Source organism: Pholcus phalangioides, unplaced genomic scaffold (assembly GCF_987345545.1).
Source record: "Pholcus phalangioides strain wild (caught in Gottingen) unplaced genomic scaffold, Ppha-v1.0 ptg000015l_1, whole genome shotgun sequence".
Lineage (NCBI taxonomy): Eukaryota > Metazoa > Arthropoda > Arachnida > Araneae > Pholcidae > Pholcus > Pholcus phalangioides.
In genome coordinates, this window is record NW_028301608.1 from 7,157,287 (window position 1) to 7,184,433 (window position 27,147).

Below are 27,147 nucleotides of genomic sequence, written 5' to 3' on the forward strand. Positions count from 1 at the left end.
CATGTATAATACATGTTAGCCTCTTATTGCGTAAAAGGAAGCATAAACTGAAGGTGCTTTTTTATAGGTGGGGAGGGTGTTCTATGTACATCCTCTAGTTTCATAGAAATTTTGTATTCAGCATTCTTGACTATGTGCGGTCACGCATGTGCAAAGCTCAGAGGAAACGCTGTCTATGGATGTTCATGGGTGAATACCTGTCTTATTTTATACCAAGTATTTGTAAGACAAAAAATATATTTAGATACATTCTACTGCCATTTAGAAATTGGATGCAAGTAGAATCAATGTTTTTTCTATAATTATCTAATTTTATACATATGCCCACCCATCTAAGTGTTCCATAATAAACAACCAAAGAATAATATTTTTTTTCCAAGTTACATCACTAATTTCACCCATGAGCCAAGGTTTGAGCCCAATGGGCTCAAAGCCACCCATGAGCCCAATGGGCCAAGGTTTTGCTAAAATATTTTGACACATATCAGTATTACCCTAATTTTTTGCCCATTATAAAAAGAACGAAATGGATCAAAACATTCTTTCAAAGATGGAAAAAAAATATTTATTTTTAGTGATTAATACAAATGAGTTGACATCGATTTTAGTTACAAGTGTTTTTGCACAATGATCATCACCATGCATGAAAAAAAGTACATTTCAAGGACGGTTGAGAATTTTTATTATAAACTAACCAAATTTCAACACAAAATAAATTCAATCGCAATAAATATCACAAATTTTGCACAGTTCTATTCAAAATGTAAAATAATTATTCCACAGCAAGAGGGAACACATATAACTCTAACATGAATTGCATGAAATTGTTTAAATTACTGATCCAGCAGTATGCTTGAATCTTGATCAAATAACACAGTATCGATTCCATAGGTTGCCTAAGTATCTCATAAATAGAAAGGTTTGAAAATAATCATAAACATTTGACTAGCTCCATAATCAGTCTGATGCATACAGCAAGCATCCGCAAAGTAAAAAAAAAAAATTAAGAAAAGCTTAGGACTTCTGAGCATTGATATATGAAAATTAAAAATAGACAGTTGTTAATTAAACGATTTTTCTATGTTTACAGTATCAACTTGCTTGAAAAGCTAAAAAAATTTTCTTAGATTTCCTAAATAAATATGCAATTGTAATAAAAAGGTTCTTCATGCACATTTGTTACAAATACAGTTAAACCACTCTTAACAGTCACCTCTGTTTTGTGGCCAAATACTTCTCTTGCACAATAAAAGTATGCATTTCAAACCCCTGATTAATGGTCACCCCTCTTTTACAATTTTTTTTTGTCCCATTAGTGTCCACAAAAAATAGAGGTTTTACTGTATAAAGATTAAAACTTTCATATAATCTATCACACCCTTTTTTCAGTCTCGATCATTGTAAATGTACTTCTCAAATGGCAAACTTCAAAGTGTTATGATAAATATACATATTTTTCTTCCGAGAAAGAAAACCATTCAATTGAATAACTAAAAACTACAGTGACACCTCCACAGGAAGACAACCTTTTTTCTCAGAACAGAAAATTAAAAGTGCCCCCACATAGACCTAAAACTACACTTCCATTTTAATCATTTCCCTGCGAATCCTTGAAACCCCAGGCTGATTCATTTGCCATATTTGAATGCAAGTGTGACATTATTGCTATAGCCAATTGCTGTTCCTTATCCTCCTTTTTTTAAATTATTAAATGTCTCAGAGTGGCAGAACCAGCTTTTCTTCAAAGATGGAGGACAATGACCTCACCCTACTTTCCAGGCGCCTTAACTTAATCACACAAGCACTTTGTGAATATTCCTTTAAAGAATATTGGTACATGCCAGAAAGTGATAAAAATGTATGTCTCTTCTCCTAATTTATTTACGAGTTTCTGAGGTGTGTTATACATTTGAAATTATGCCATCTATGTTTGGACTGAAAGTGGCAGGTGTATGAAATATGGCAGTTATTTTTTGAGTTTGCAGGTCTGCCTGCTTTCTGCGTTAAGATATTTTTTTTAAGATGGGAGACCAACTCACCTTCACACTGAGCCATCTGTGGAGAATAAAGTGTGTACCCTCATGATACCTACATGACTACACATATAAATTCTCTATTTCACTGTTCACCTATTTAAAGCCAATTTTAATTTAAATTGCTAAGGGTTAAAAAAATCAAATTTTTACAGTTTGTTGTTTCTGATCCTGTATCTCAATTTTAGTTTCAAAAAAATTATCTGAACTCCCCATCACTGATCAGATGTTAAGTTCTCTACAACTGCAGCTCATCAAAACACCATAAAACTTTGAAAATTTGTTATTACTAATATGTTACCTGTGAGAGAGATTTACTTTGCTTTGACCAAAACTTGAAAATTTTTTCATGATTTAAAGGGCATATGCAACATCAGCATTGTCCAAGAACTGATCCAAGGCTCTAATTGCCCCCCCCCCCTTCCAGATTTTCTCCCAAACATTTATCAAATATATGCATATTTCCATGGCTTTTGCCAAATATTTTCTCCGACCATTTTTAATTTTCCCAGCTTTCCAGGTCATTAGGATCACTGTAGATAATTAAATAGTCCTTCTATCTATCATAATTGTGCTACTTCCATTCAGCTGCCATTCACATCCTATAGCAGGGATTCTAGGTTAGGATCTTTGGCGCGCCCCCGGCTAGATTTATCATGGGTCCTTCGATATTAGGTTTAAAATGTAAAAAAAAAGATTAAAATTGTCTCTGGGACCCCTGATCTGAGCTCCATCCTTGTGGGAGCATGATCAAGGGACCATTTGTATAGGAAAAATTAGTCTTTCCTGTAAAATATGGATGTCAGTGACCAATTGCTATAAAATGTCCCACCCTCTTTCCCAACACATCATCCTTGATCCCCAGATGGCAGCATTTTCAAGAGCATCAAATGGCTAAAAGCATTGGAGAGGTTTCACTGAATTACAAATTAGAAAATAACATTTGACATGCGCATGACATAAGAGAAATGTTTGTATATCAAAAAAAAAACCTTTAGTAATGGTGATTTTACCACTAAAATATGTCAATCACGCCAAGTTAATCAAAATATATTACACTTACATCTCCATACTAAATCTACAATGAAGAAAAAGTTCTATACAAGAATGATGCACCATGAAGTCTTCATTGGTAAACATCGAGCCTTAATTTACATCTCACCACAGAAAATCTGCACTCTACATTGTCAGCATAATTTTTATTTGATTTTACAATTAGACTCATTTTTCTTAGAAACAAAACAGGGTAAATTTGATTATCATCCTGCATGTATGATCAATATCACAAATACTATAAGTGTTTTTGTCAATGTTGTCTCAACAAGGTTTTGGAATGCCAGCACATTTCAAGTATAAAATTTTGAATTTTCCAAATTTATACTGATTACATGGTTACGATTTGGTATTACAGAGTTATGACGACTCGATGAATGAACATTTACATAAATGTCAACCAATGTGGGGAATATAAACACATATCTTTCTACACTTTTTCCATTATCAGAAATATAAAGGTGAAAAAAACAGCTGACTATTAGAAAAAAATACAATATAATGAAGTTGTTATTGAGTACGAGTTAATTTCAAAGAGTGCATATATTATTTTATACATGATATTTATACATATGCATATCAAATATATCATTTCCTACCATTGGGAAACTGCTAAAGATACATGAAAGATAGACTTTGGTCAGAAAAATGGTTCCATGAAATAAAAAACCTACATGGATAGCATTTACCCATGTATATATATATAAATAAATGGAAGTTCAGTCTTTTATTCAGACGGTTAGGAACTGGAAACTGGAACATCTCTTGGTGTTGTTATATGATTCTTTACAACTGGATCTTGCTCAAGAGAACTAAGATCTTGATCAGCATTTGATAAGGACAGCCGATAGGCTGCTTGCAAACTTTCATCAAAATCAACATTATCATACAACGACAATGAGCGTCTCAAAGGAAAATCGGTAGAAGATTCTGGACTCGGGCTGTTTGGAAATGATACCTGAGGTGTGCTATCCACAGAATAACTGAAAGCGGTATCTGAATCTGATGTCACTTTCATGGTAATTTTTTGGAGCGAATGACCAGTGGAACCATTTTGTCTGTTTTCTTCAACCTATAAATGGGAAATTGACAAAGATTATTAAAGCAACATTTTTATAATTTAATATACAGCCGAAGATTTGATATGCCAACCCTACTCAGCACCAAAAAGTTTCATTGAACAAGTATTCCATATAATGGGATTATATGGGTTAAACGGTTATATAATGCCAAACTCATCATAGTGCCAGAGCCAGAATTCTGTGGGGAAAAAGTATTAACTTAGGGTTTGACTTTTGTATATCAGGGGCTTAACCTCTATTATTCTGCAATCTATTGTGCCAAGCCGCTGTGTGGTCATGTGGGCATCGTGCTGGACTCTGGCCCCAGGATCCATGTTTGAACCCAGCTGACGGTACAGTGGTGGTTGGCTGAAGTTGGTTTTCTGCAGTTTTCCAGCTTCGAGGCACGAATGCGCACGATCCAGTCTCCCATTTGAAAAAATCTCTCCACAGAGAGTAGGCAGACCAACACGATACTAACATAACATGAAAATTCAAACATTTCCATCTTCATTTCAGAAAATGGATGGCAGATGGCAACATAAACATGAAACCACAACTAATCAACATAAATACATTAAGGCCACACATATAATCAGAACATGCATTGCGGCATGTGCCGATTTGTTTGAAATTCTGTAGAGGAATGTGTATGAGGTGCACATATGGTTAAGTAGTAGTAGTAGCAATCCCTTGTGCCAGTAAAATAAAGGCCATAGACTTCTTTTCAGAATGATATTCAGTGTATATCGAGGGCATGAGGAATACTGAATTCCCATGTGTCATCTAAAATTTTTTATGTGTGGATTAATAAACTGGAATGCCTTGATTTACAACAACATTTTTGTAATTTATGTGAGCATAGAGAGAGACTTTCTAGGTAATAATTCTGAGTTGAACTTTGAAAGAAAAGTCTACGGTCTCTGCTGAGAATCAAACCTCAGTTCTTTTGCATTCTGGACAAGTGCTCTATGAGACACAGAACTTTGCTAAAAAAAGAAAAAAAAAAGTTTTTTTCCCTCTCAAAAAATATGCTTGTCTCTTGAAAAATTTTTCTGGTACACATTTTGTTCCTATTTGTAAGCCAGACACAAAATATAAACATAATTAGTTAATACAAGATATACGGAAGACTGGATGTTGTGAAGATATTTATTATTTGAGATGTTAATTTTTTAAGGAAGGAAAAAACTCATCTCTGCCTCTACCGGGAGTCGAACCCGGGTCCCTCGATTGCCGGACGAGTGCTCTGACCACTAAGCTACAGAGGAGATAGAGATTTTCCTTCGCTAGAGCGTATATATGCCGAACGGAACCGTGCAATGGACGGTGAAACCGATCAGCTAATAGCTCATGGACGACGAGCCACCAGAGGGCTATATATATGACATGAATGTCGCTCTCCACTTGTTAATACAAGATATACGGAAGACTGGATGTTGTGAAGATATTTATTATTTCAGATGTTAATTTTTTAAGGAAGGAAAAAAAACTCAAAATGTCCTACTTTTGTACCAAATCCTATCGACAAAATTTGTGTAATTGATTTTAATTGAGCAGGAAATTATTGATATATTGCCAAATATTACAAATGTTGGAGAATGCAATTAATGATTCTGCCAAAGCAGAAATTGTATCATTTTTAAGGTAATTTGGAGGGGGGGGTGTATGTGGACCATTTGATTGATTAATTTTTCATTTGCTTAGTTTGAGGGTTCAACAAGTATAGTAGTCATTAAAAACTTCTGTCTGGATGGAAAAATAATTTTGTATTTATTACTTCGTGGTCTTGGACAGTAACTTTCATCATTCAAAATTATGGTGCAAATAGGTGAAATAACAGTTTGCATTTCAAAGCAGTTGGATACATAGGCCTATTCTAGGTTTGGTGATTCTGATGCTACCCAATAGCATTCAGTTGTCTTCTGTATTTTTAAGGCATGAACAGGCATAAAAAGTATTTACAATGCTCAGCAAACAGCTAGAAATGAAAGTGTTTCATTTGTCAAAAATGATTACACTGGCATTGAACAATAAAATGCGAACAAAACAGAAAAATTAAAAAAAATGATGAACAACGCAGTAAAACTATCTGGTTCACCTTACCTTATATACGTCGGATCTTGTAATTTACACATTTTGCATTGTGCTTTCGAAAGTGGTCTCGAAGGTGTGTCATTCTTAAAAAATGTATGTCTTCGAAATTTGCTGTGCCTTGTCGAAGAGAGGTGACAAGCTCGTCACTTTGGAAGACTTTGGACAAACTTTTGGCCAAAACTTGGTTTTGTAACCAAGTCATGTGTCATTTTGTTTTAGCTTGACTAAAATAGTGCAAGGGAAAAAAAATTAAATTATTAAAAATTTTTTTTTGCAAAAAAACCCTTTTTTTTTAGGGATTTTTTTCCATTATGCTATGATTATGTTGTCTAAGGGGGTTACCCTCCCCCATCCTACTTTTTAGTCCTGCGTTTTCCTACCTTTTCTCATTTTTTGAGTGGGAGCCCTGATTTCCCCACTGTGTGCGTTCAATCTTCGTACAAATCTACAATTTTTAGCCAATCGTAAAATTTTTAATATAGACAGGTATCCCTCACTTTATGCGATTTCACTGTAACATGATTTTTAAAAGTTGTATTTAGGAATTTCAAGCTGCCTGGCTTGGAGTTTAATTTTAATCCTGGAAATGGGCTTGAAAATTGAAGACACAGTCAGACTTGCTTATAACGAAGTTGGAAAAAATAACAAAACTCTTCGTTGTATGTGAATTTCATTATATACTTTTTTCACATGCATGATACATATTTTTCTGTAATCTGAGTATTCTTAAAATGAATAGATTGAAATAATATATTTAAATAAAGATGAAAAATTTAATTAAGATCTCACATATAATTGAATACATCAACAAAAATATGCATGAATCATTGCCTGTTTTCTTTTCTTGATATTTTTGCGGACATTGCATGTTTTGCATTTAAATAATTTTTGCCTAATGAGCATGCTTTTCTTGTATAGTAGGAGCATGGTCAGAAAAATTATACAAATACAACGCCACAACACGCAAAACGCCCAACGAGGTGGCTGAGAAAAAGATGCCCATAACAAGTATGGATGTCATATATTACTAAAATACAGCAACCTAATTAAAAATGCAATTAACACAAATTATAAACAATATATATACATGATAAAATATTATACAATGCCCATAAAATGTATTTATGGTTGTCTTATTCTAAGTATGGATAGCTTCTCGATTTACCCCAACATGTTTATCATATTTCTTTTTAAATGTATCAATTGTGTTTAGAATTCACTACCCCCGGGGGCAAGCTATTACATTTATTAACAACCCTATTAGAGAAAAATTCCCAGTGACACCATACCCTACAATTTTCCCTTACCAATCAATACTGGTGCCCCCTGTAAAGGCAGTTGAGTGATGTAAATTAATCAATCATGGTCCATCCTATCCATACCTTTGAAAATTTTGAACACTTCGATTATACCTCCCAGACACCGGCGTTCATCAAATGTAAACATATTCAAAAAATGAAGTCTCTTTCCATAACTGAAGCCCTTTGTGCCAATAAGGACATGCATAGCTCTTCTCTGCACCCCCTTCAACCTAGTCTATGTTTCTCTGTAAGTATGGTCTCCAAAACCTTACAGCTTACTCCAGTCCAGGATGAACCAAGCCTCGGGAAAGCAAAAGAATGACTTTCAGAGAATGCGAAGAGACCTCTTAGAAAATGAAACCAAGCATTCTATTCAATTTTTTGACCACCTCTGAACGAAGTTTAGAAAACCTAAGCCACTTGTCAATGGGAATTCCCAAATTAGTCACCCTAGTTACATCCAGGATAGTGGTACCATTCAACTCATTAGAAAAACGTGGGTTGTTCGAGCCAAAATGACAGACCATGAACTTGTCGATGCTAAACTTCATGCTCCATTCATTTGCCCATGTTTCAATCCTGTTCAAGTGGGTCTGGAGCTCCTATATAATTCAAGTGGGTCCCTTCACTTTGATTCCCAACTACCCCCATTAGCTTCACATCATCTGTGAATTTGCTAACAATCCCATCGATACCCTGATCAAGTTTATTGATAAAAAGTGAAAAAGTATGAGGTCCAGGTCCTTCCTTGAGGAACTCCACTAGTGACGCCTGTCCAATCAGAGAATTCCCTGTTAACAAAGAATAGAATTCTATCCAATTCAGCAAGTTGCCCCCAATCCCAATCTCGTGTAAACGCTTCAAGAGTTTACCTTGTTGGACCGGATCGAATATCAAGGTAAACCATTTGAAGAGAGTTACAATCTTTGAGTAATCCTTAATTTTTTGGTTCCTCACTTTTTTTTTTTACATTTTCCAGTTTTCAACCAACTGTACAACTACAATTTTTAAAGCAGTGAGTAGCATTTTGCACTTGGACACTCTGAAAATTAATTTGCATGAGCCCATCACAACTAAAGTCCGAATCTGGCTTGAGAACAGCAAATACGCACTAAAGGTGGTCTGGCGGTTAGAGATTCCTAGGAATCAATATAACCTCAATCCTTTCTTCATAACAAGACTTTCTGCAAACAAAATATGATTTAACATAGAAATGTTCAAAGAAAGAAACAAAATAGGATTCTACAGTACCGAAAACAGTCCTACTAGAATGTTTTCCCAGTGAAGAAATGAGACATTATCAGTTGCAGTAAGGTAAATTTACAGATAAAAATATTCAAATAAGATTAGAAAGAAATTCGTGACAATTCCATGTCTGAAAATCGGTCAGAAATTTGTTATAGGCATACTGTGCTTAAATTGGTGTTCATTACAAGCAATGAAAATAGCATAGATGAGCAACACAAAATTCATAGTTAAATCCTTTGATGATGTAGCTGAGAAAAATATGAGAGAAATTCTCAGATAAAACTGACCAGATCTCAATGATGAACACATTGATAATGCCATGATAAATTTAATTGAAAAAAGCAGATCCCATGAAACTAGAATTCTCTAAACTCTTCTAGAATTTTTATATTTGCAAGAAATATACAGAATTCTCTGGCTTTGCTAGTAATGTTTTTATAAGGAGATGAAAAATGCTGCTTGTCAGCCAAAAATCTTGTCTGTTTCATTTAAAAGAGTCATCAGCCTAGACTCTTCAGGAAAGAAAACATCCACACTCATTACAATAAGTGTAGAAAAGTACTAATCAATAAGTAGTAAAGACAGAAAAAGTATTAATTTAATTCATTCATATTGCCTAAATTCACAGGATTTATTTACAACTTCTCAAATAATTAAATAATGAATAATTCATTTAAAAAAAGTTCCTTTGATGTTGGATTCAAATTTTTTAATTCTTCTGAAGAAAACCAACTCCATATCCGTATCTTTTCCATGTTGAATTGAGCTTACTTTACATGATTTTGTCTTATACAACTAAACTGAAGAGCCAAAAAAACTGGTACAGGCATGCGTATGGAATAAAGAGATATGGAACCAATCAGAGTACGGCGCTGCGGTCGGCAATGCCTATATAACACAACAAGTGTCTGGCATAGTTGTTAGATCGGTTACTGCTGCTACAATGGCAGGTTATCAAGATTTAAGAGAGTTTGAACGGGGTGTTATAGTTGGCGCACGAGAGATGGGATATAGGATCTCCGAGGTAGCGATGAAATTTGGATTTTCACGAGTGTACCATGAATAGCGGGAATCCAGTAAAAAATTAAATCTACGACATAGCTGCGGCAGGAAAAAGATCATGCAAGAACGGGACCAACGACGACTGACGAGAATCATTAAACGTGACAGACGTGCATCCCTTCTGCAAATCGCTGCAGATTTCAATGCTGGGCCATCAACAAGTGTCAGCGTGCAAACCATTCAACGAAACATCATCGATATGGACTTTCAGAGCCGAAGGCCCACTCTGATGATGACTACATGATACACAGCTTTATGCCTCGCCTGGGCCCGACAACACAGACATTGGACTGTTGAGGACTGGAAACACGTTGCCTGGTCTGACGAATCTCGGTTCCAATCGCTTCGTGCTGATGGACGGGTACGGGTATGGAGACAACCTCATGAATCCATGGACCCTACATGTCAACAAGGGACTGTTCAAGCTGGTGGAGGCTCTGTGATCGTATGAGGCGTGTGCAGTTGGCGTGATATGGGACCCCTGATACGTCTAGATACGACTCTGACAGGTGACAGGTACGTAAGCATCCTGTCTGATCACTTGCACCCCTTCATGTCCATTGTGCATTCCGACGGACTTGGACAATTTCAGCAGGACAATGCGACACCCCACACGTCCAGAATTGCTACAAAGTGGCTCCAGGAACACTCTTCTGACTTTAGACACTTCCGCTGGCCACCTAAATCCCCAGACATGAACATTATTGAACATATCTGGGATGCCTTGCAATGTGCTGTTCAGAAGAGATCTCCACTCCCTCTTACTCCTACGGATTTATGGACAGCCCTGCAGGATTCATGGTGTCAATTACCTCCAGCACTACTTCAGACATTAGTCGAGTCCATGACACGTCGTGTTGCGGCATTTCTGCGGGCTCGAGGGGGCCCCTACACGACATTAGGCAGGTGCACAAGTTTTTTTGGCTCTTCAGTGTATTTTGAGGAACCAATTAATCACATAAAGCGAGGAAAGCCTGCTTTACAAACAAAGAACACAATTAAATAATAGATTAAGGCTGGTCGTCCACTAGAAGGCACTACAATTGATAATAAATCATATGTATGCACAATACTGCTACATTAATAATGTGTATAATACACGACTTATTGTTCTTAGTATATAGTTTCCAGTGGGCAACCAACCTAAGGGCACCACATAGAGCTGTAAGAAGAAAAAAATCACAAAAGGCTGATTTTCAGTTATACCTAGAACTGAAGAATAAATAGCTTATTTCTGGCCATAAGCATGATGGATACATTTGGATGATTGGGAAATATTTAAAAAAGAATTTTTTTCATTATTATCTTCTGTATCAATTATTAAACTCACCTAATGGCCTCCAGGTGGTGGCAATATCAGATGGTGATTTTTGCTCTGCCAAGATTTAGGAAATCAATAGGCTATCTGGATATTATGCTGAGGTGAACTTGGAAAAAAGTGTAGTTTTCTCTGCCGGGAATCAAACCCGGGATCTCTTGCATATCAAGCAAGCACACTGACCATTATACCACAGAGAGAGATGATTCTTTCCCCCCTTAAAGCACGCTCGCCCGATATGCAAGAGGTCCTAGGTTTGATTCTTGGTGGAGACAACTACACTTTTTCCCAAGTTCATCTCATCATATTATCCAGATAACCCATTGATTTCATGTATCTAGGCGAAGCAAAAATTATCATCCAAAACATTTGAATAACTTTTACCAGTAAAACTAGGGTTCCCATAACACAAAGAGTTAGATGTTTATGCCTAAAATGGCTATCTACTTATAGATTTATGGAATGAAGTTTTGCTGCAGTCAACGGCTCATGCCGACATAAAGGCTTATCATGCCTATATTATCACAATGTATTAGATTATTTATATTCCTACTCAGCATTCTTAATATAAAAATAGTAGGACAATACATGAGTTTGATTACCTTTGGCACTGCCATACTTTCCACACTGCTCATGGACAACGATTTGGGAATCAGGCCAAAAGGTCTTTGTGGAAGCTCATTTAAGGGAGCCTGCCCTGGGTATAAAAGCCTCTTCTTGTCCAACTCCTCCATGGAAGTCTGTAGAGCCTCTATAGCCTCATCGTCACGATAACCAAAATCTTGCTCTAGTCTAACCTGTAGGAAATCTACAAGTTCTTCCATGTCCATCTTCAGTAGAGGCTCTATAACAATAATAAAATATAAAACTAACCTTGCATGACAAACATTAAATATGTTCAAATACAATGTGTGTTTGTTTTGCCTTGAGTTTTTTTAAAAAATAACCAATCAAAAAGATTCACTTTATTGCACTTAACCTTTTAACTGTCAATGTTCCCAAGAGGGAATATCAGTTTTATTAATTGGAAAAAAAATATTTCCCATTCATGAAAGCACTTGATTTTTTTAAAATGAAGGTGAGAGATTTCAAACTCAATTTACAAAACAAAACTTTCGACACATATGCCAGAAAAATTTCAAGAATAAAATTTAAATATTTTGTTTTAATTCTAATGTTGCTTCTATGGATATGGATTGGCAAATTCAGGAATTTTTTTCTTTTCCATGAATGTTTATGGTTAATATCTCTGAAATAATGGTTTTCTTTACATTGCTCAGTGGTGGGTGAAAAACTGAGCATTATATTCTATTTTTTGTTCTTTTTGTGTTCTAAATCATTCTTCCGCTTTCCTAAGGTTTAGTTTGTCCTGGACTGGAGTATGCCATAAGGTTTTGGAGACCATACCTACAGAGAGACATGGACTTGGATGAAGTGGGTGCAGAGAAGAGCTGCGCATGCCCTTGTGGGCACGCAAGACTTGAGCTATGAAGAGATTTCTTGAATATGTTTACATTGTTGGAATGCAGGTGTCGAGGGTGGGGATATGATCGAAGTGTTCAGAATTTCCAACGGGATGGATAGGATGGACGAGTTGTTAATACACCGTCAATTGACTGCTTAGGCAAGGGGACACTAGCATCGTTTTGTAAGGGACAATTCCAGGTTGTGGTGTTGCTGGGAGTTTTTCTCTATAGAGTTGTTAATAAATGGAATAGTTTACCTCCACAGGTCATGAATTCTAACACAATTGATACTTTTAAAAAGAAGTACGATAAACATATTGGGATAAATCGATTAAGCTATCCATACTCAGAATATAAGAAGACCATAATTTTTTTCATGGGCAGTGTATCTATAGTATTTTTTTCATGATATATGCTTTTATATTGGGCTGCTGTATTTTGGTATGTCTGACATCACCATTTTTTACAGACATCTTTTTCGGCCACCTCGTTGAGCATTTTGTCGGTTGCGGCATTCTTTCATAAAGCAAAGCAGAAAATCACTGGATGCCCCTTCTACTTCTGCAGTACAGAGAGATGTCTAAAAAAGCGGAAGTTCATGGTTTGTGTTAATTCGCAGATTTTCCCGCATTTTCTGTGACTCCCGGAACGTAACCCCTGCAACGGATACTGTGTGTAATACCAAGGAACAAGTGTACTATCTTTTGAATTTTCATAGAAACAAACAATAGTTAAATCAAGATAGTTGAAAAAGTAAAAATGAAAATTAGTATGTGAAGATATTTTAGAATTCATACTTTTATGCAGCTTCATCAGAGTGTATGACATCGCAGTCAGCATCATTTCACCTTCTTGCATGTAGATATCCCACAGACGCAAAGTTAGAGAAAATGGAACCTGCAAGTTTACATTATAATAAGTTATAATGCAAAAAATAACTTTTGATAATAAAACTCAAGAGATCTAGCTATATACAATGCAAATTCTGTGGATGCCCATGCACTTCAAAAATATTCTTACTATTCCTACTCTTCTTACTATTTCTATTTCAAACACTGCTAATACTACTACTTAACTACTCAAGCACCTTTTAAACATATTTTTTTCAAAAATTCCCAAGTTGTTTACATGCTACAAAAAGTGTTTTCATTTATATGCATGCATCTCTAAGGTATGTGTGATGTTCTTGCCAAATCTGAATAATCACTCAAAAGCAATCACTTACCCTGTCAAGAAAACACTGGAAAAACCATTTCAAGGTATACAGGCTGGTATGGATGTCATACTTGTCAAGATGTTTCTTCAGTCCTCGCAACATTTTCTTCAATATTTTATCATGATGATTTTGAAATCTCTTCAGTTTTGGGAATCCAGGAATGAAAAAACCTAAAAGAAAGATGCAGACAGAAATTTAAATTGTGCAAGTTATTCTTCATTCAAAGAAGAAAAAAAAAAAGAAATATCACAACTGAAACTCAAGGACTTGACATAAAATAAATAACAAATAAATTAGGTGCCAGCAAAATTTCTTAGTAGCCAAGCATATTGATCCCCCCCCCCCTCAAATAAAAAAATGCCTGAAATAATCCCTTTTTTTACTCTTTTGAGACTTGACCCATTGGTGGTAGACACGCTGACATGAATTCCCAAAATTTTATATTGACCTGAGACTCCAATTCATTATTCACTAAGAACATGTAAGAAATTTATGAAATAGATGCAACAAATGCAAAATTTGCTGATTTCAATGAAGAAATACAAAAATGAGATTTTTTTACCCGTATTTGGCAAAATCTTAATAATTTGCAGTTTTCAAAGTGAAAATTTGGCATAATTTCACTTGCACCATGCACCCTATTATATATTTCAAAAGCCAATGCTCCCTTGCACACAGTAGATCACCATACACGATTGTTTTGCAAGATATATGCCTGATTCAGGTAACGTTTCTTTAATTTTTAAAATTAAGTTCTAGCTCATAAAATAGGATTTCAGTTGACTTTGGCTTCTTAGTTCTGCAAGAAAATTATGTAACCAATAATTTAGGACAATCAAACAATTCATTCACACAAGTTTTATGAAGAAAGTTCTTGAAATATTCTTGTGAGTGCCAGTCAAAAACCTTTTTGAAAAAAGACAAAAATTTCAACAAATGAAAATGGTGACTTTAAGAAGGTCACAATATTATGCTAAAGACAGCAGTAGTTCAAATAACTTGACTCTACATACGACATCTAATGAGATGAATGAAGACTACCAGCAGATAGATATTGTGGTCACCTGAAGCCACAACAACACTTTCATCAAGATTCCCCAAGGCACACTGACTGGTTATATTTAAAGATGATGGTTTTAAGAAAAAAATTCATCTCTGCTTCCACGGGGACGCGTGTCTCTTGTTTTCTGGACAAGTGTTCTACTCCCCTAAGCTATAGAAACAGATAGAATATTTCTTCCTTGGAGTGTATATATATATATATATATATAAGCATGCATATATATGTTGAATGGCTCTGCACATGGACATCTGCAGCAATAAATTAATAGCTTGTGAATGACATAGGCTACCAGATGGTGGCATATATGTATAGAAAGATGTCTTCTCCACTTGTTAATACAAGATTCCTCAAAAGACTGGTTGTATTAAAGATGATGATTTGAAGAAGAAAATTCATCTCTGCCTCAATGGGGACTGCTGCTCGTTTATAATCATATAACCATTTTAAAAGATGTGACGCGAGATGGGTTCATTGATTGAAATGATGGTGTTAACAAACAGCTACTTCCAGTGGTAAACCAATAGACTTTTGCTTATGTCATGCAAACTTCAAATGGCACTCTAGTATAACCTGAAACCGGCATAACTCCAACAACATAAATATGTAGAACTACCCACATACATACACAAACCATGTTCTTGCATATACCAATTCATTACAAAATTCTCAGGAGGAATGCTTGTACTGTGCATGCACTGTGAAGAAATAATATTAAACAAATGTAAAAAAATGAACTCGAACTTTGAAGGGCAGCTAATAAATGAATTTAAAAATAGCTGTAATCATACTTGAAAAAGAAAATTGTGTCATTTTTAACAAAAAAATGAAATTTTTTTAATTCAAAGTCTTTATTTGCAAATAAATGCAAAATTTCCGATTCAAAAACTTTTTATTTGCAAAATTGTCATATCTCTAGTAATTACAAAGAAAATTTTTAATTGCTAGTGATGATTTTTTATTCACCATGTCACCTGAGATTTGTGAAGCCCCTGTTCTTTATACCATGAATTACATAAAAATTATTTTAAGAACGGTATAGTTATATGAAAAGTCCTACAGCTGATTACAGTCCAATAACTGACTATTACTAGCACCTTATCCATCGCATTGTGGCTTGCATTATTTAATAACATATTATGTCAGGGGTTCTCAAACTGTGTGCCGCCAACCTTCATTAGTACTGCCAGCTCTGACAAAGTACTTTTGGAGAGATTCTTTGTTAAACTACTGTGGGGAGTTACAGATAAGCATTGATTAGGGAAAGTGGCACTACAGGTGGAAAGAGTTTGAGAACCCCTGTATTATATGAATAGTGAAATTGTTACCGAGTACTGAGTGATTCAAGTCACAGAAAATGTGAAAAAGTAATTAGAAAAGTATTGTTGTAGAATGACAAAAATGGTTTATGGAAATATAAAGAACAAAATTTTTTTTTTCTATAATGCAAAAATCAACAAAAAAATAATTACATTTTTTGCCCACATGTGGCACTTCAGGTGCCACAGAACTACCTTCCCTGTGTTGACATATGTTAAATCATAAAAACTGTTAAAAAATTTTCTCCCCTACTCATAGTGTCTGCTATAAATACTGGCAAAATGAGATTGATTCAATGCCTTCTGAATTGAAGCATCAGTTGCTTGAGTTGAAGGCATTAACTAGTAACCACCATTCTTTTGTTAGTAAGAGCTCATCGATTACCACCAAAAGTAAGAAATAGGCCTACTTTGTGAAAATGTTACAACATAAAAGTTATTAAATGAATAAGCTGTAATGAGAAAAAATTAAGTTCCAGAACTATATCAGCTTCAAGAAAATTATAATAACTTAAAATTATGCATAAAATGAATGAAAAAAAAAATGACAAAGATAATACAAACCATGCATAGCATGTTTATTGTCAGTCATCAAAACTGAGAGCCCCCAAAATGCTTCCTATAGAAAAAAAAGATTGTTCAGATCACGCTCCCATTTTACCATCAATTAAGACGAAAAGCAAATAATCATCAATTGACATCACATTTATTATTATTGAATAACTAAAGATGAGAATAATTTCACAAACGAGACTCTCTCCCTATGTATGTCAACATTTTCCATGGGGAAAAAGTTAAAAATAAAAAAAAATTAAGGTTCTATCGAGACATGGCTGCAAGTTTGAAGGATTTAAAAAGAATATACTAATTAGTAAAGCATTAGCAACTTTGAATTTTTTTGGAATCCCAACAAGTTGCTTTAAACTCTTGAATAATTTTTGATGTTTAAAATAAAAATTAATTCCTCACATTATTTTGAAGGAAAAAAAATCAATTTTTACACCATAATTTTTTTTTTTCAAATGCTCCTTATTGTGGCTTTTACTTCCCTATATTTTTGTAGAACTTGATAAGATAAATTCAATGACACCTTGCATAAGATGACAGCAGGCCGCAGGGGTGGCTCGAGCTTGCCAGCTGTGAAGCCTCATATGCCACCCCTAATGGTGACCTTGGTAGCCGGGGCTGTCTTAAGAGCATCTTGGGCCTCGGGTAAAGTGATTTTTTTGAGGCTCTACCTGGAAAATTCTTGAAAATTTTAACTGGTTTTAACTTTTGAGGTCCCCAGACTGTGCCTGGGTGGGCAAAAGCATTAAGATGACACAACCATGGTTGGAGCCCGACAAGGCTTCAGTGAAGGGGACCTTGAGATAAACCTGATTTTTTTTTCAGAAGAAAACTGCACATCATTTTTTACCGCGAATGACATGTGCATGACCATACGTTCTGCTTTTGAAGTAGATTTTTTTTTTGTTCCAAAATTATTTTATCATTCTTAATAATGTTAGATAGCCTTATCCTTGAAATAGCACCTATTTTTGTAAGGCATCATCACTTATCCTGTAAAGGTGATATATAACTAGGTTATTTTTATTAAGAAATTTTTTCAAAGGTGTTTCTGGTACTTCCAGGGCCGAAAAGTGAGAAGCTGAATTTTTCCTTCACTTTCATTTGACTATTTTGGAACAAATTCTGGGTGAAGGAACCAAAATGCACTCTTGTCTCTTGTGATAGAGGACAGGGGCGTCACTTGGCTATGCGACCCATTGCGGTCGCACATGGCAGCGCTTAAGAGGGGTGCTAAATCCGAGGTGAATGGGTAAAAAAAGTTTCATTGGCCAAAAAAAAAATGTTTTCTGTCTGCTCTGGAGGGGCGCAAAATCTTAGATGAAAAGGTGATTTTTTTTGTTAGGAATTGTTTGGATAAGTTGTGAGGGAAGGGCATGACCCCCAAGGGTTGCTAACAGGGCTCCAGCTTGGGGTCCCAGGACTAAATCCTTATGATTTTTATTTTTTTCTGTAGAAGGGGCCCCCATGGAAAATCTGGATTGGATCCCGCAAAAGTGGGAAAGATTCCAGCCTTCCTGCCTAGGGGTCCCTTGTAACGCTGTAACGTTATTTCCCGGATTTTATTTTTATCTTCCAAAATAATTTTGCTAGACAGATGACATCAATGATTCAACAACTATTTCGTTTTCTTAAGACTTTTAATTCGGCGCTAATCTTTATATTTTACAACATTTTAAGCCAACAGTAAATTTGCTTTAGAGTTTTAGCGTTAACATATCACAGATTTCAAATGTTCCCACCCGATCGGCCCATCGATTACAGCCCTCTGGATGTCATTGTCACACGAACGCGAACAGTTCACTTCTTGACTTATCCGTGCAGTCTCCTGGGGAGGGGGAGGCTCCAATGCAACAGCATCCGAAGAAGTGAACCCGACGAATAATCCTTAACGGATTAGACACTTCAACACAGGATGAGTGACTTTTGACTAAATGAAGAGGACGATCAACGGATCGAACGGTGCCGAGGCACCCTGCTATATTATCAATTCATGGCTGGAACGAGGCGAAGTGAAATGTAACGTCCAAGGACCAACGAGCAACGTTCAAGGATCAACGTGACTGTTCGTTGCACACTACCGGCATATAAGGGAAAATTTCCCCATCTCGCGTTACCGGAACCAATCCGTATCGAGACTCTGCGGCGCTAGAATCGACGTAACATTTGAAAAATTTACATATTCACATGAACCAAAAAATATTGCATGACAATGGGCATCTGGCAGCGCAAAAGATCGTAACATGGCGGCCGATCGGCGGCACATGATCTCGCCGATCGATCCCAGAATCAATGTTAAAGATAATAAAATATAAAAATGACTAGAAAAGGACTATTTCCGGCGGGGCCTAAATGGTAACGTTACACTCTGATGTCAGATGCAGGGGCTATGGGATCCAGGAGGCACACAAAATAAGTCCAGCATGGGTACAGATTTTGTCTCGAGCCTCTCCGATAGCTTACATTCTTGTTACTGGTATTACGGTCAGAGGCGCTGTGTCTATTTGCTCAATGTTTCCTTTGTCGAGGTACGACTCAAAAGCGTGATGTTACGTGAATTTTTACAGTGTTAAATTTTGGTATCTTAACTAAAGTCTACACTGCCGCTAGGATGCGCCGGCACCCCTTGCACCCCTCCCCCCCTTGAGCTGCTCCTGGCAGGCCGTTGTCAAAAGCTGCCCTTACTGCCCTTTTGTACTGTGAGAAATCTGATGACATCATACTGAGATGGATAAACTCTTACCCCTAGAAACTTTGAATCTTCATCTTCCCAATGAAATATTGAACATTGTCTTTGCATATGTTGTCAAGAAGATATTTGGATAGTCAAAATCTGACCTATTTTTGTGATGTTCAAACATTGTGCGATTTATAAGATGTATTCACATCAAAAGATTTTAATCCCTCAAAAACATAACTCATTAGTTATGTAGACAGATCATGTTATTAAAATTAGAATTGTGTGTCCACTGATAAAAAGGAAATATATTTCTTGTTCACAATGCGATATACAAAATAATGCCCAATGAAGTAAAGTTGATAAATATAAAACTTGCCTCTTCATTCATAAACATTAACAGTAATGCAGCTATTTGACTCATCCCTTGACAGTAACCAACTTCCTGAGTAATTGAAGTAAATAAGAAAAAAAACACAATCACTTTAAAATATAGTTCACAAATAATTACAGTCAATATAAGCCTAACACTTGTAACCCAAAAAAATTCAATAAAAAAACTTGTAGGAACATTCAAATTTCAAAACGCTCTATCAAGATAACATATTCATAAAACAAATTCTAAGAGGGGAGGGTAGAAAGCAAAGTTCAAAATTTTCTCTCATGTCTAAAAATCCATAAGCAGTTTTTATGCCTGCAGTAAGGTGAAAGTAAAGTCGTCCCTCTGTATTTCCAGGTGTTAAGTTTGGGGTGGAGGAGGAAAGGGGGGTGACCGGAAAATTGAAAAAGTTCATGGTTTGAGATAATGTTTTTTTTACATCTCATTTACATCTTCTTTGTGCAGCAGAAGTAGAAGGGGGCGTCTAGTAATCTAGTAATTTTCAGCAATGTTTTTTGAAAGAATACTACAGTAAAACCTGTCTTCAACAGAGCCTGTGTTAAGCAAAAACCTGTCTTTAACAGAAAAAAAATCATGGTCCTATGATTTCAATGCCAAAATACACATTAAAAACCTGGATTAAATGGAACCTGTCCAATGCAGAAATGGAAACAAAACGTGCACCCTTTAAAGGAAAATTTCACACAAACACTTAGACTGTTTGAACACTTAGACTGTTAGAAAAACGTACAAAATATTAGTTCTTCTATCAAAATTTTTAATGCAATGATTGCTTGCCAATGTGAGTTCTACTTCACCCGCCCTTACCTTTATAAAAACCAATGCCGTACTTGATACTGTGGTTTTTGAAAAGCCACATGTAGTGAAACAGTTGCTTTCTGAAATTGTAACAAATTTTTTCTGTAAAGCAGGCTTTTCTATGGAAGAAATGAGTAATGGTAAGATTTTCAAACAATATACAATGACTTAAAAATTGTATGCAAGCTACTTTCCATGATCGCAAGTTCTGAGCAGGGCCGGAATCAGAGGGAGATGAAGGGGGAAGGGCAATTGCTCGGACGGCAAAATTTAGGAAGTGGCAAATTTTATGTGGGAAAATCTTAAAATTTTTTACAGTGGTTGGGACAGTGAAATCATGTTGCCCCCCCCCCCCCAAACAAAAATCCTAATTATGGTCCTGGTGCTGAAGATTACATAAACATAGACGACAATGTACAAACTGAACCTGACACGACAGATATTGACACCCTCATTAAAAATTTTAGAGAAAGTAAAAAATAACTCAAATGTAGTCATTTCAGATGAACAGTGTGGGGATGAAGTTTCATACAGATGCTGTGAAGACCTAAATATTTAGTAATTACAGAGTCAATAATGTGCATTAGTTTATGCACATTTAAACTAATTAGTTAATTTTCAAGTGATTTATTTTTATTATACTGTACTTCAATTACATACAAGATCGTTACATAATTTCACGCATTATGTCAATTGAACCTCTATTAAGCGGAACCCTGTGCTCAATGGAAAAAAATCTCAGTCCCTCGCGATTGATTCCATTGAAGACAGGTTTCACTGTATAATATCTGTTGGCTATTTTTTCATTTCACACAGATGTGACTGTACTCTAATTTACTTGGGTCAAAGGTCATTGGCCAAATTTGTGTCCATTTTGAGTGAAAGTGAATCCGTCTAGAAATAAAAATTTCTTCCTCAAACAAAACAATACAAATCTCTAGTTTGACCATTGCTTACAATTGGTTAACAGAAGCACAAATCACTAGACCAAGCGAAGATAAGTTTCGAAAAGAAATTCACTTTCCTCTCTGTCAACTAGATCAGAAAATTTTTACAAAAAAAAAAGACATATAGACATATATTATGTTTAAACATATGCTCCAAGGCAACCTCGTAGCGAAAGGGACTTGAGGGGGTCTGGTCTCATCTCCCAAAATGTGAGAAAATTACCAAAAAATGGAAAAAAATGGTCAAATGGGGCTGGGGACGAGGGGTCTGATCTTCTCCCCGAAACGTGAGAAAATGACTGAAAAAATAGAACGATAGATTTGGCAATCTTTTTTCCATCACTTTGGTTCCCCCCCCGAACAAAATTTCTGGCTATGGGCCTGCTCCAAGGGAAGAAAATGTCTGCCCTCTATAGCTTAATGGCAGAGCATTTGCCTGGACTGTGAGAGGTTGGTGGTTCGATTTCTCAAAGGAGGAATGTGAATTTTCTTTCTGAAACTCATCTTTGCTTGGTGTCGTCATTTGTACTTTGTATAATTAGCAGAGAGAGATATCATTTCTCAATTGGTTAACCTTTTGATTGCTTTTTAAAATTTTATTGATCTGCATTATAACTGGCACAAAGGAAATCACTAAATCATCTGTAAAATACCACACCTTTTTTCAAGAATGATATTTTTTTGAGATTTTGTGTAGCAGAAAAGTGTTTCCCTACAAAACTTCGAGAATGAGGAAGAAGAATACTTGGCACATTTTCTATTATTTATACCCAAAAAAATTCCAGTCTCTCTCCTTCTGTTATCAAACTTTGAACAAAAGCTGCAGTTTTGAACAACTTTGAACAAAAGATGTTAAAGCAGTTGATCTGACAAGTTGGGAGGGGGGAAGTATGTGAAAAAATATTTGTGAAAAACGCCTGCTTCACAGAGACCTCTGGGAATGTGTTGCTAAAATAAAAGAGTTTTAAAGAGGCAAGATATCTCATAATTGCCACTGAGAAGGTTAAATACTCATCCCTGGTATCTTGAAGAGGATGGCGAGTGATATGTGGCTGTATTGTAGGTGCAGGATCCTGGGAGAAAAAAACTAGGGTCAAACGAGATGTGCATATGTGATCTCCCTCTTGTTCTCATGAACTTATGCCAATTATTGATACTGTATGCCAGAAATTAAGCATCTTGAAAGAAGTTTATTTCATGGAGCCAGATGCCAGTCTGACGCACATTGATATATAAATTATTTTTGAACATGAATTAAGAACTTATTTATCAAAAAAGTTGACATGTTCATGATAATTTTAAAAATTAATTTAATTATACTTACTGAATTATAAACAGAATATGCTGTCAGCAAACGAAAAAGAGCTTGCTGCCTGAAAAAGAATATACCGTAATTAATTGAAACAAAGCGAAAAACAATATTTTTCCTCTGAAAAAAAAAAAAAAAGAGTATAAAATTTTTAGTGTATGATAAATTATTTGGTTACAAAATCTATCAACTAACTTGACACCATATCTCTCCCTGAACATTATATTGTTACGGAAGGTCCTATTTACATCTAAATCAATTTGGCGGATATCATTCGAAAAATGACGAGCTTGAAGAACCATTTCCTGTAGGAAATAATGAGACAAAAAAAGTACATTAAAAAAAGCATGGTAGTTCATGCAATACCATATGGATTTTATCAGTACAAATTTTCTTACCTCATACTTGCCTTCCTGTTCAACCATAATCTGATCAACACCCAAGAGGCGTGCCCAAACTTCACCTCGTAACTGATTTGGTATGCCTTTGTAAACTCTTTTTTTGAGCTGAAGAACAAATATTAACACTTCAGAAAGAGAACACATTACTCCGCAAAAAATTTACAGAATGCACATACCTTAAATTCATGATGTTAAACATTAATGCAAATGATGGGAAGGGGGGCAGATATGCTCAAAACATTCTTTCAGGTTTAACCAGTAGTCCAACTGATACAAAATATTGAAGGCAGAAGGCAACATGAAACAAGCATAACTCTGACAACATAAATATGTTAGAACCACACATACACTATGTTTACAAAATATATCTTTTTTGTAGTTTAGACATTTTCACGAATTACTAGAAAAATACTGGACAAAACCATTCTGAAATTTGATCATGTGATAACCTTATGTTCATACTCAAAATTTCCAGTGAAAATTTAGTCACGAAAGCATTTGGGGGGGGGGGGGTGGACAAAAAATTGAATAAGAAAGTTTTTTTGATCAACCCTGCATGATAAGAACTGGCAAATGATTTGTAACTTTCACAAAATATTGTACCAACTGTGTACAACACTTCTGTGAATTTCTGTGAGAATAGTACATATATTCTCGAAGATATAAATGTTTTCTATAAAAATGCCAATTTTCATCGTATGCTTTTTTGCTTATAACACGCAGAGTTTTCAACCAATTTTTATGAAATTCACAGAAAATTTGGCGCTATACATGAGATACCATGTATAGAGATAAACAGTTTGATAATTTCTTATTCAATGAGATAGGAGTATTTTCAGTGAATAATTTTTAATTGGGCATGCACAGGAAAAAAAAAATATCTATTTTATTTCTTCATAATTTGGTTGCCAGATATATAAGTGCTGCTACTTATATAAAATTCCAGTTGAATATCATGATAATTCAGAAAGATATACGCGACATCATGAGCCGTAATTTCAGTTACTGGCTGAGAGAGCCTGGACAATAAGGGATTTTCCAAAAGTTGGTGTTTTGATTATTTTCTGTTATTTGATTATTTCGTTCAGTTTCTAAAGATTGACTAAAGAAACTGAGATCTCTATCCACGGCTCCACAGTCTTACAAAGAATTGTTCGAACACCTAACAAGCACACATCAATATTGCTAGCTTGTGCCCCTGACAAAGATTAGCGATGGCTCTAGGGGCTCCTCATATTTTGAAAACCACTGATCTTGGTTCTACTACATGCATAAGACATGGAATTAAGAAGGATGAAAAAGACTAACTTTGATGGTGCCAGCATATCCCTCCCATCCTTTGATCATCCTTATCCATTTCTTTAGCCGTTCTTTTTCCACTTCTCTAACCTAACAAAAACGCAAAAGAAAAAAATGTTGCCAATATGTTGAATGATAAATTGCTATTCTTTTCATATCTACAATAAACTACATAGCATAACAATGAATACATATACAAGAAAGTCATACACCTGTATAACTTGAGCATGAAGTACAGAATTATCCACTCACTTTGGCCTCATATGCTGTGAGCTTTTCTGGAAGCCGTGAGTCACTGCAAATTTTAAAATAATTTTTTAACTATTTAATAAAAATACAGTCAATTTATAATATATGTGAGCACAGGGCCGTCATTTCAACTTTTTCCAGGGGGGGGGAGGCAAAGAACATGTACTCAATGTATTTATAATTATATATATATATATATATACCATTTTTAGTATATTTTCAAAAGCCAGGGGGCAACAGCCCTCCCCCTGACCCCCCCCCCAAATGATGGGCCTGTATGAGCATACAAGTAGGCACATAAAGCTAGACCTCAATTACCCTATACAATTGGGTCGAGCCTTCATTGATAAATTAAAATTTACAGGTAATTAGATGCATCAATTTAAAAAAAGGGCCAATATTATCTATACCAGCATTTCTCAACCTATGGTCCACAGACCAGAAATGGTCAGTGACGATAGCACAGGTGGTCTGCAATCAAACTTGATAACTGAATTCTAATTAAATGAAAAATTATTCAACTGCTGCAATATTGATATTGGCAATATCATTATGGGTTCAAATAAAAGTTAGACCTTCATACTTGGGGATAACCTTATTTCATCTAGAAAAAATACTGGAAATTGGGTTCCTAAATATAGGATATGACTAATTGTAGCAAGCAATATATAATTTATGGCAAATTTGAAAATTAGTGCAAAATTGGTGAAAGGAATAAATCGTGTTGAAAATGGTGTTAATGGTGCAGTGAACAGAAACGTATTTCATGAAAATAAAGAAATAAAGAATTCATCATGAGGACTAGCTGACTAAATGCCGCTGAGAAAATGCGGAAAATTGGGATCTTAAACACAGCAAAATGTGGAACATTGTGAATTGTCAACAAAAATATTGCTGGGAAATGAAGGGCAACTAGAACTAGCAATTAGTAAATATTACAAATTCAAATGAGTTTCGTTTTAAAAAAAATGGGGCAGTTGTGTATAAAGAAGTCAGAACAGCCAAAAAATACAGGAATGCCATGTAAAATACCGAACATCAGAATTTATAAGTGCAGTTGTTTACTAGAGATATGGTCACACTTCTCATGCAGTACGTTCATCAAATTTTTTCAAATATTTCAATGCTCTTTGGGTTCAGAAAAACTAATCTCTACTAATTATAATGGAATACATGTTCAACAGACATGCTGATGATTCGGCCATACTTTTCTTTGTAGCTGCGTCACAAAGTTTTTAGCAACATTGATTTCTGATGAGGTTTAATACTTTTGCTGATTTAAACAAGCTATTGTTCAAAATTATTATTTCTGTTCATACATTGTTTTTTTGCCTTAGTTAACATATTCATCATTAGGGAAAAGTTCTGACTTTTGATAATTAATCTCATCACAGAGGAAAAACTTATTATTTTGGGAAAATGAAATTGGTTAAGACTTTTCATTTTTATGTGTAAAAAATATAAAAAAAGTCTGCAAGCATATGAGAATGTTTTTTTAATGAAAAGTATGAAGTGTATTCATAAAGTAAGTAACTGCTTTGGTAACAAAATTAAGCATAACATTTCAGTTTGATACATTCCATTTTTACGAGTAATGGCTGATATTAAACTATGTTTTACACAAATTATACCATTATCTAGGCCCTTTTCACTTTAGGAAACTAAGCTTTTCTTATCAAAGCATTATTAACTCACTACATCATAGGACCATGGATTAAGAAGTACATTTGAGCCCTCCCCCTCCCTACAAATATTACATAATGAATATTAATTGCTATGATCATCAGTGACCTCTCATAGACCAAGAGTTGCTAAGATGCATTAAAATGGTGACATTCCACAATTGCAAGTTATGACTGACCTTAAAAACTACTTTTACACAAATTATGCTATTACGAGTATTTAAGTCCTCTTGTTACTTCAGGAAACTAAGTTTTCTATTCTTCCTTCGTAGAAATAATAACCAACGATGGGCAACATCTTTGGCCTCGTCAAAGTGCTAAGCAGCCAGGAATTTCCCGGAATAAAATTAATTACCCAATAAATGACGAGTGCCATGAAGAAAACAGAAATTAAAAGTTTAAAATTAATTTTTTTTTTACAAAAGTGATTTTTACAGCCTGAACATACACCCAGTATATTGGATTAAATTCCATAGAGGAGGAGTATGTGTACAGTTGGGTAGTAGTATAGGCACTGAAAAGAGTCTCGCCACAGAAAGCAACAGGCCTGCAATGGTAAAATCTTCAATCATTACACTTTACTC

At 35.2% G+C, this 27,147-nt stretch overlaps 1 protein-coding gene across 1 annotated transcript in view; it reads right to left on the reverse strand.

The window, feature by feature from the left end:
• Window positions 1-545: 545 nt before the first annotated feature.
• Window positions 546-27,147, reverse strand: part of LOC149075420 (USP6 N-terminal-like protein) — a 52,854-nt gene continuing 26,252 nt past the window's right edge. Inside the window, exons 4-14 of the mRNA XM_089242713.1 lie at window positions 24,885-24,927; window positions 24,642-24,722; window positions 23,331-23,438; window positions 23,128-23,237; window positions 22,948-22,996; window positions 19,858-19,923; window positions 16,799-16,853; window positions 13,865-14,025; window positions 13,437-13,536; window positions 11,776-12,017; window positions 546-4,158 (exon numbers count right to left, since the gene is read on the reverse strand). Of these exons, the coding sequence (XP_089098839.1) occupies window positions 3,826-4,158; window positions 11,776-12,017; window positions 13,437-13,536; window positions 13,865-14,025; window positions 16,799-16,853; window positions 19,858-19,923; window positions 22,948-22,996; window positions 23,128-23,237; window positions 23,331-23,438; window positions 24,642-24,722; window positions 24,885-24,927 (1,348 nt within the window). The 3' untranslated portion in view covers window positions 546-3,825. The remainder of the gene's footprint in view (window positions 4,159-11,775; window positions 12,018-13,436; window positions 13,537-13,864; window positions 14,026-16,798; window positions 16,854-19,857; window positions 19,924-22,947; window positions 22,997-23,127; window positions 23,238-23,330; window positions 23,439-24,641; window positions 24,723-24,884; window positions 24,928-27,147) is intronic.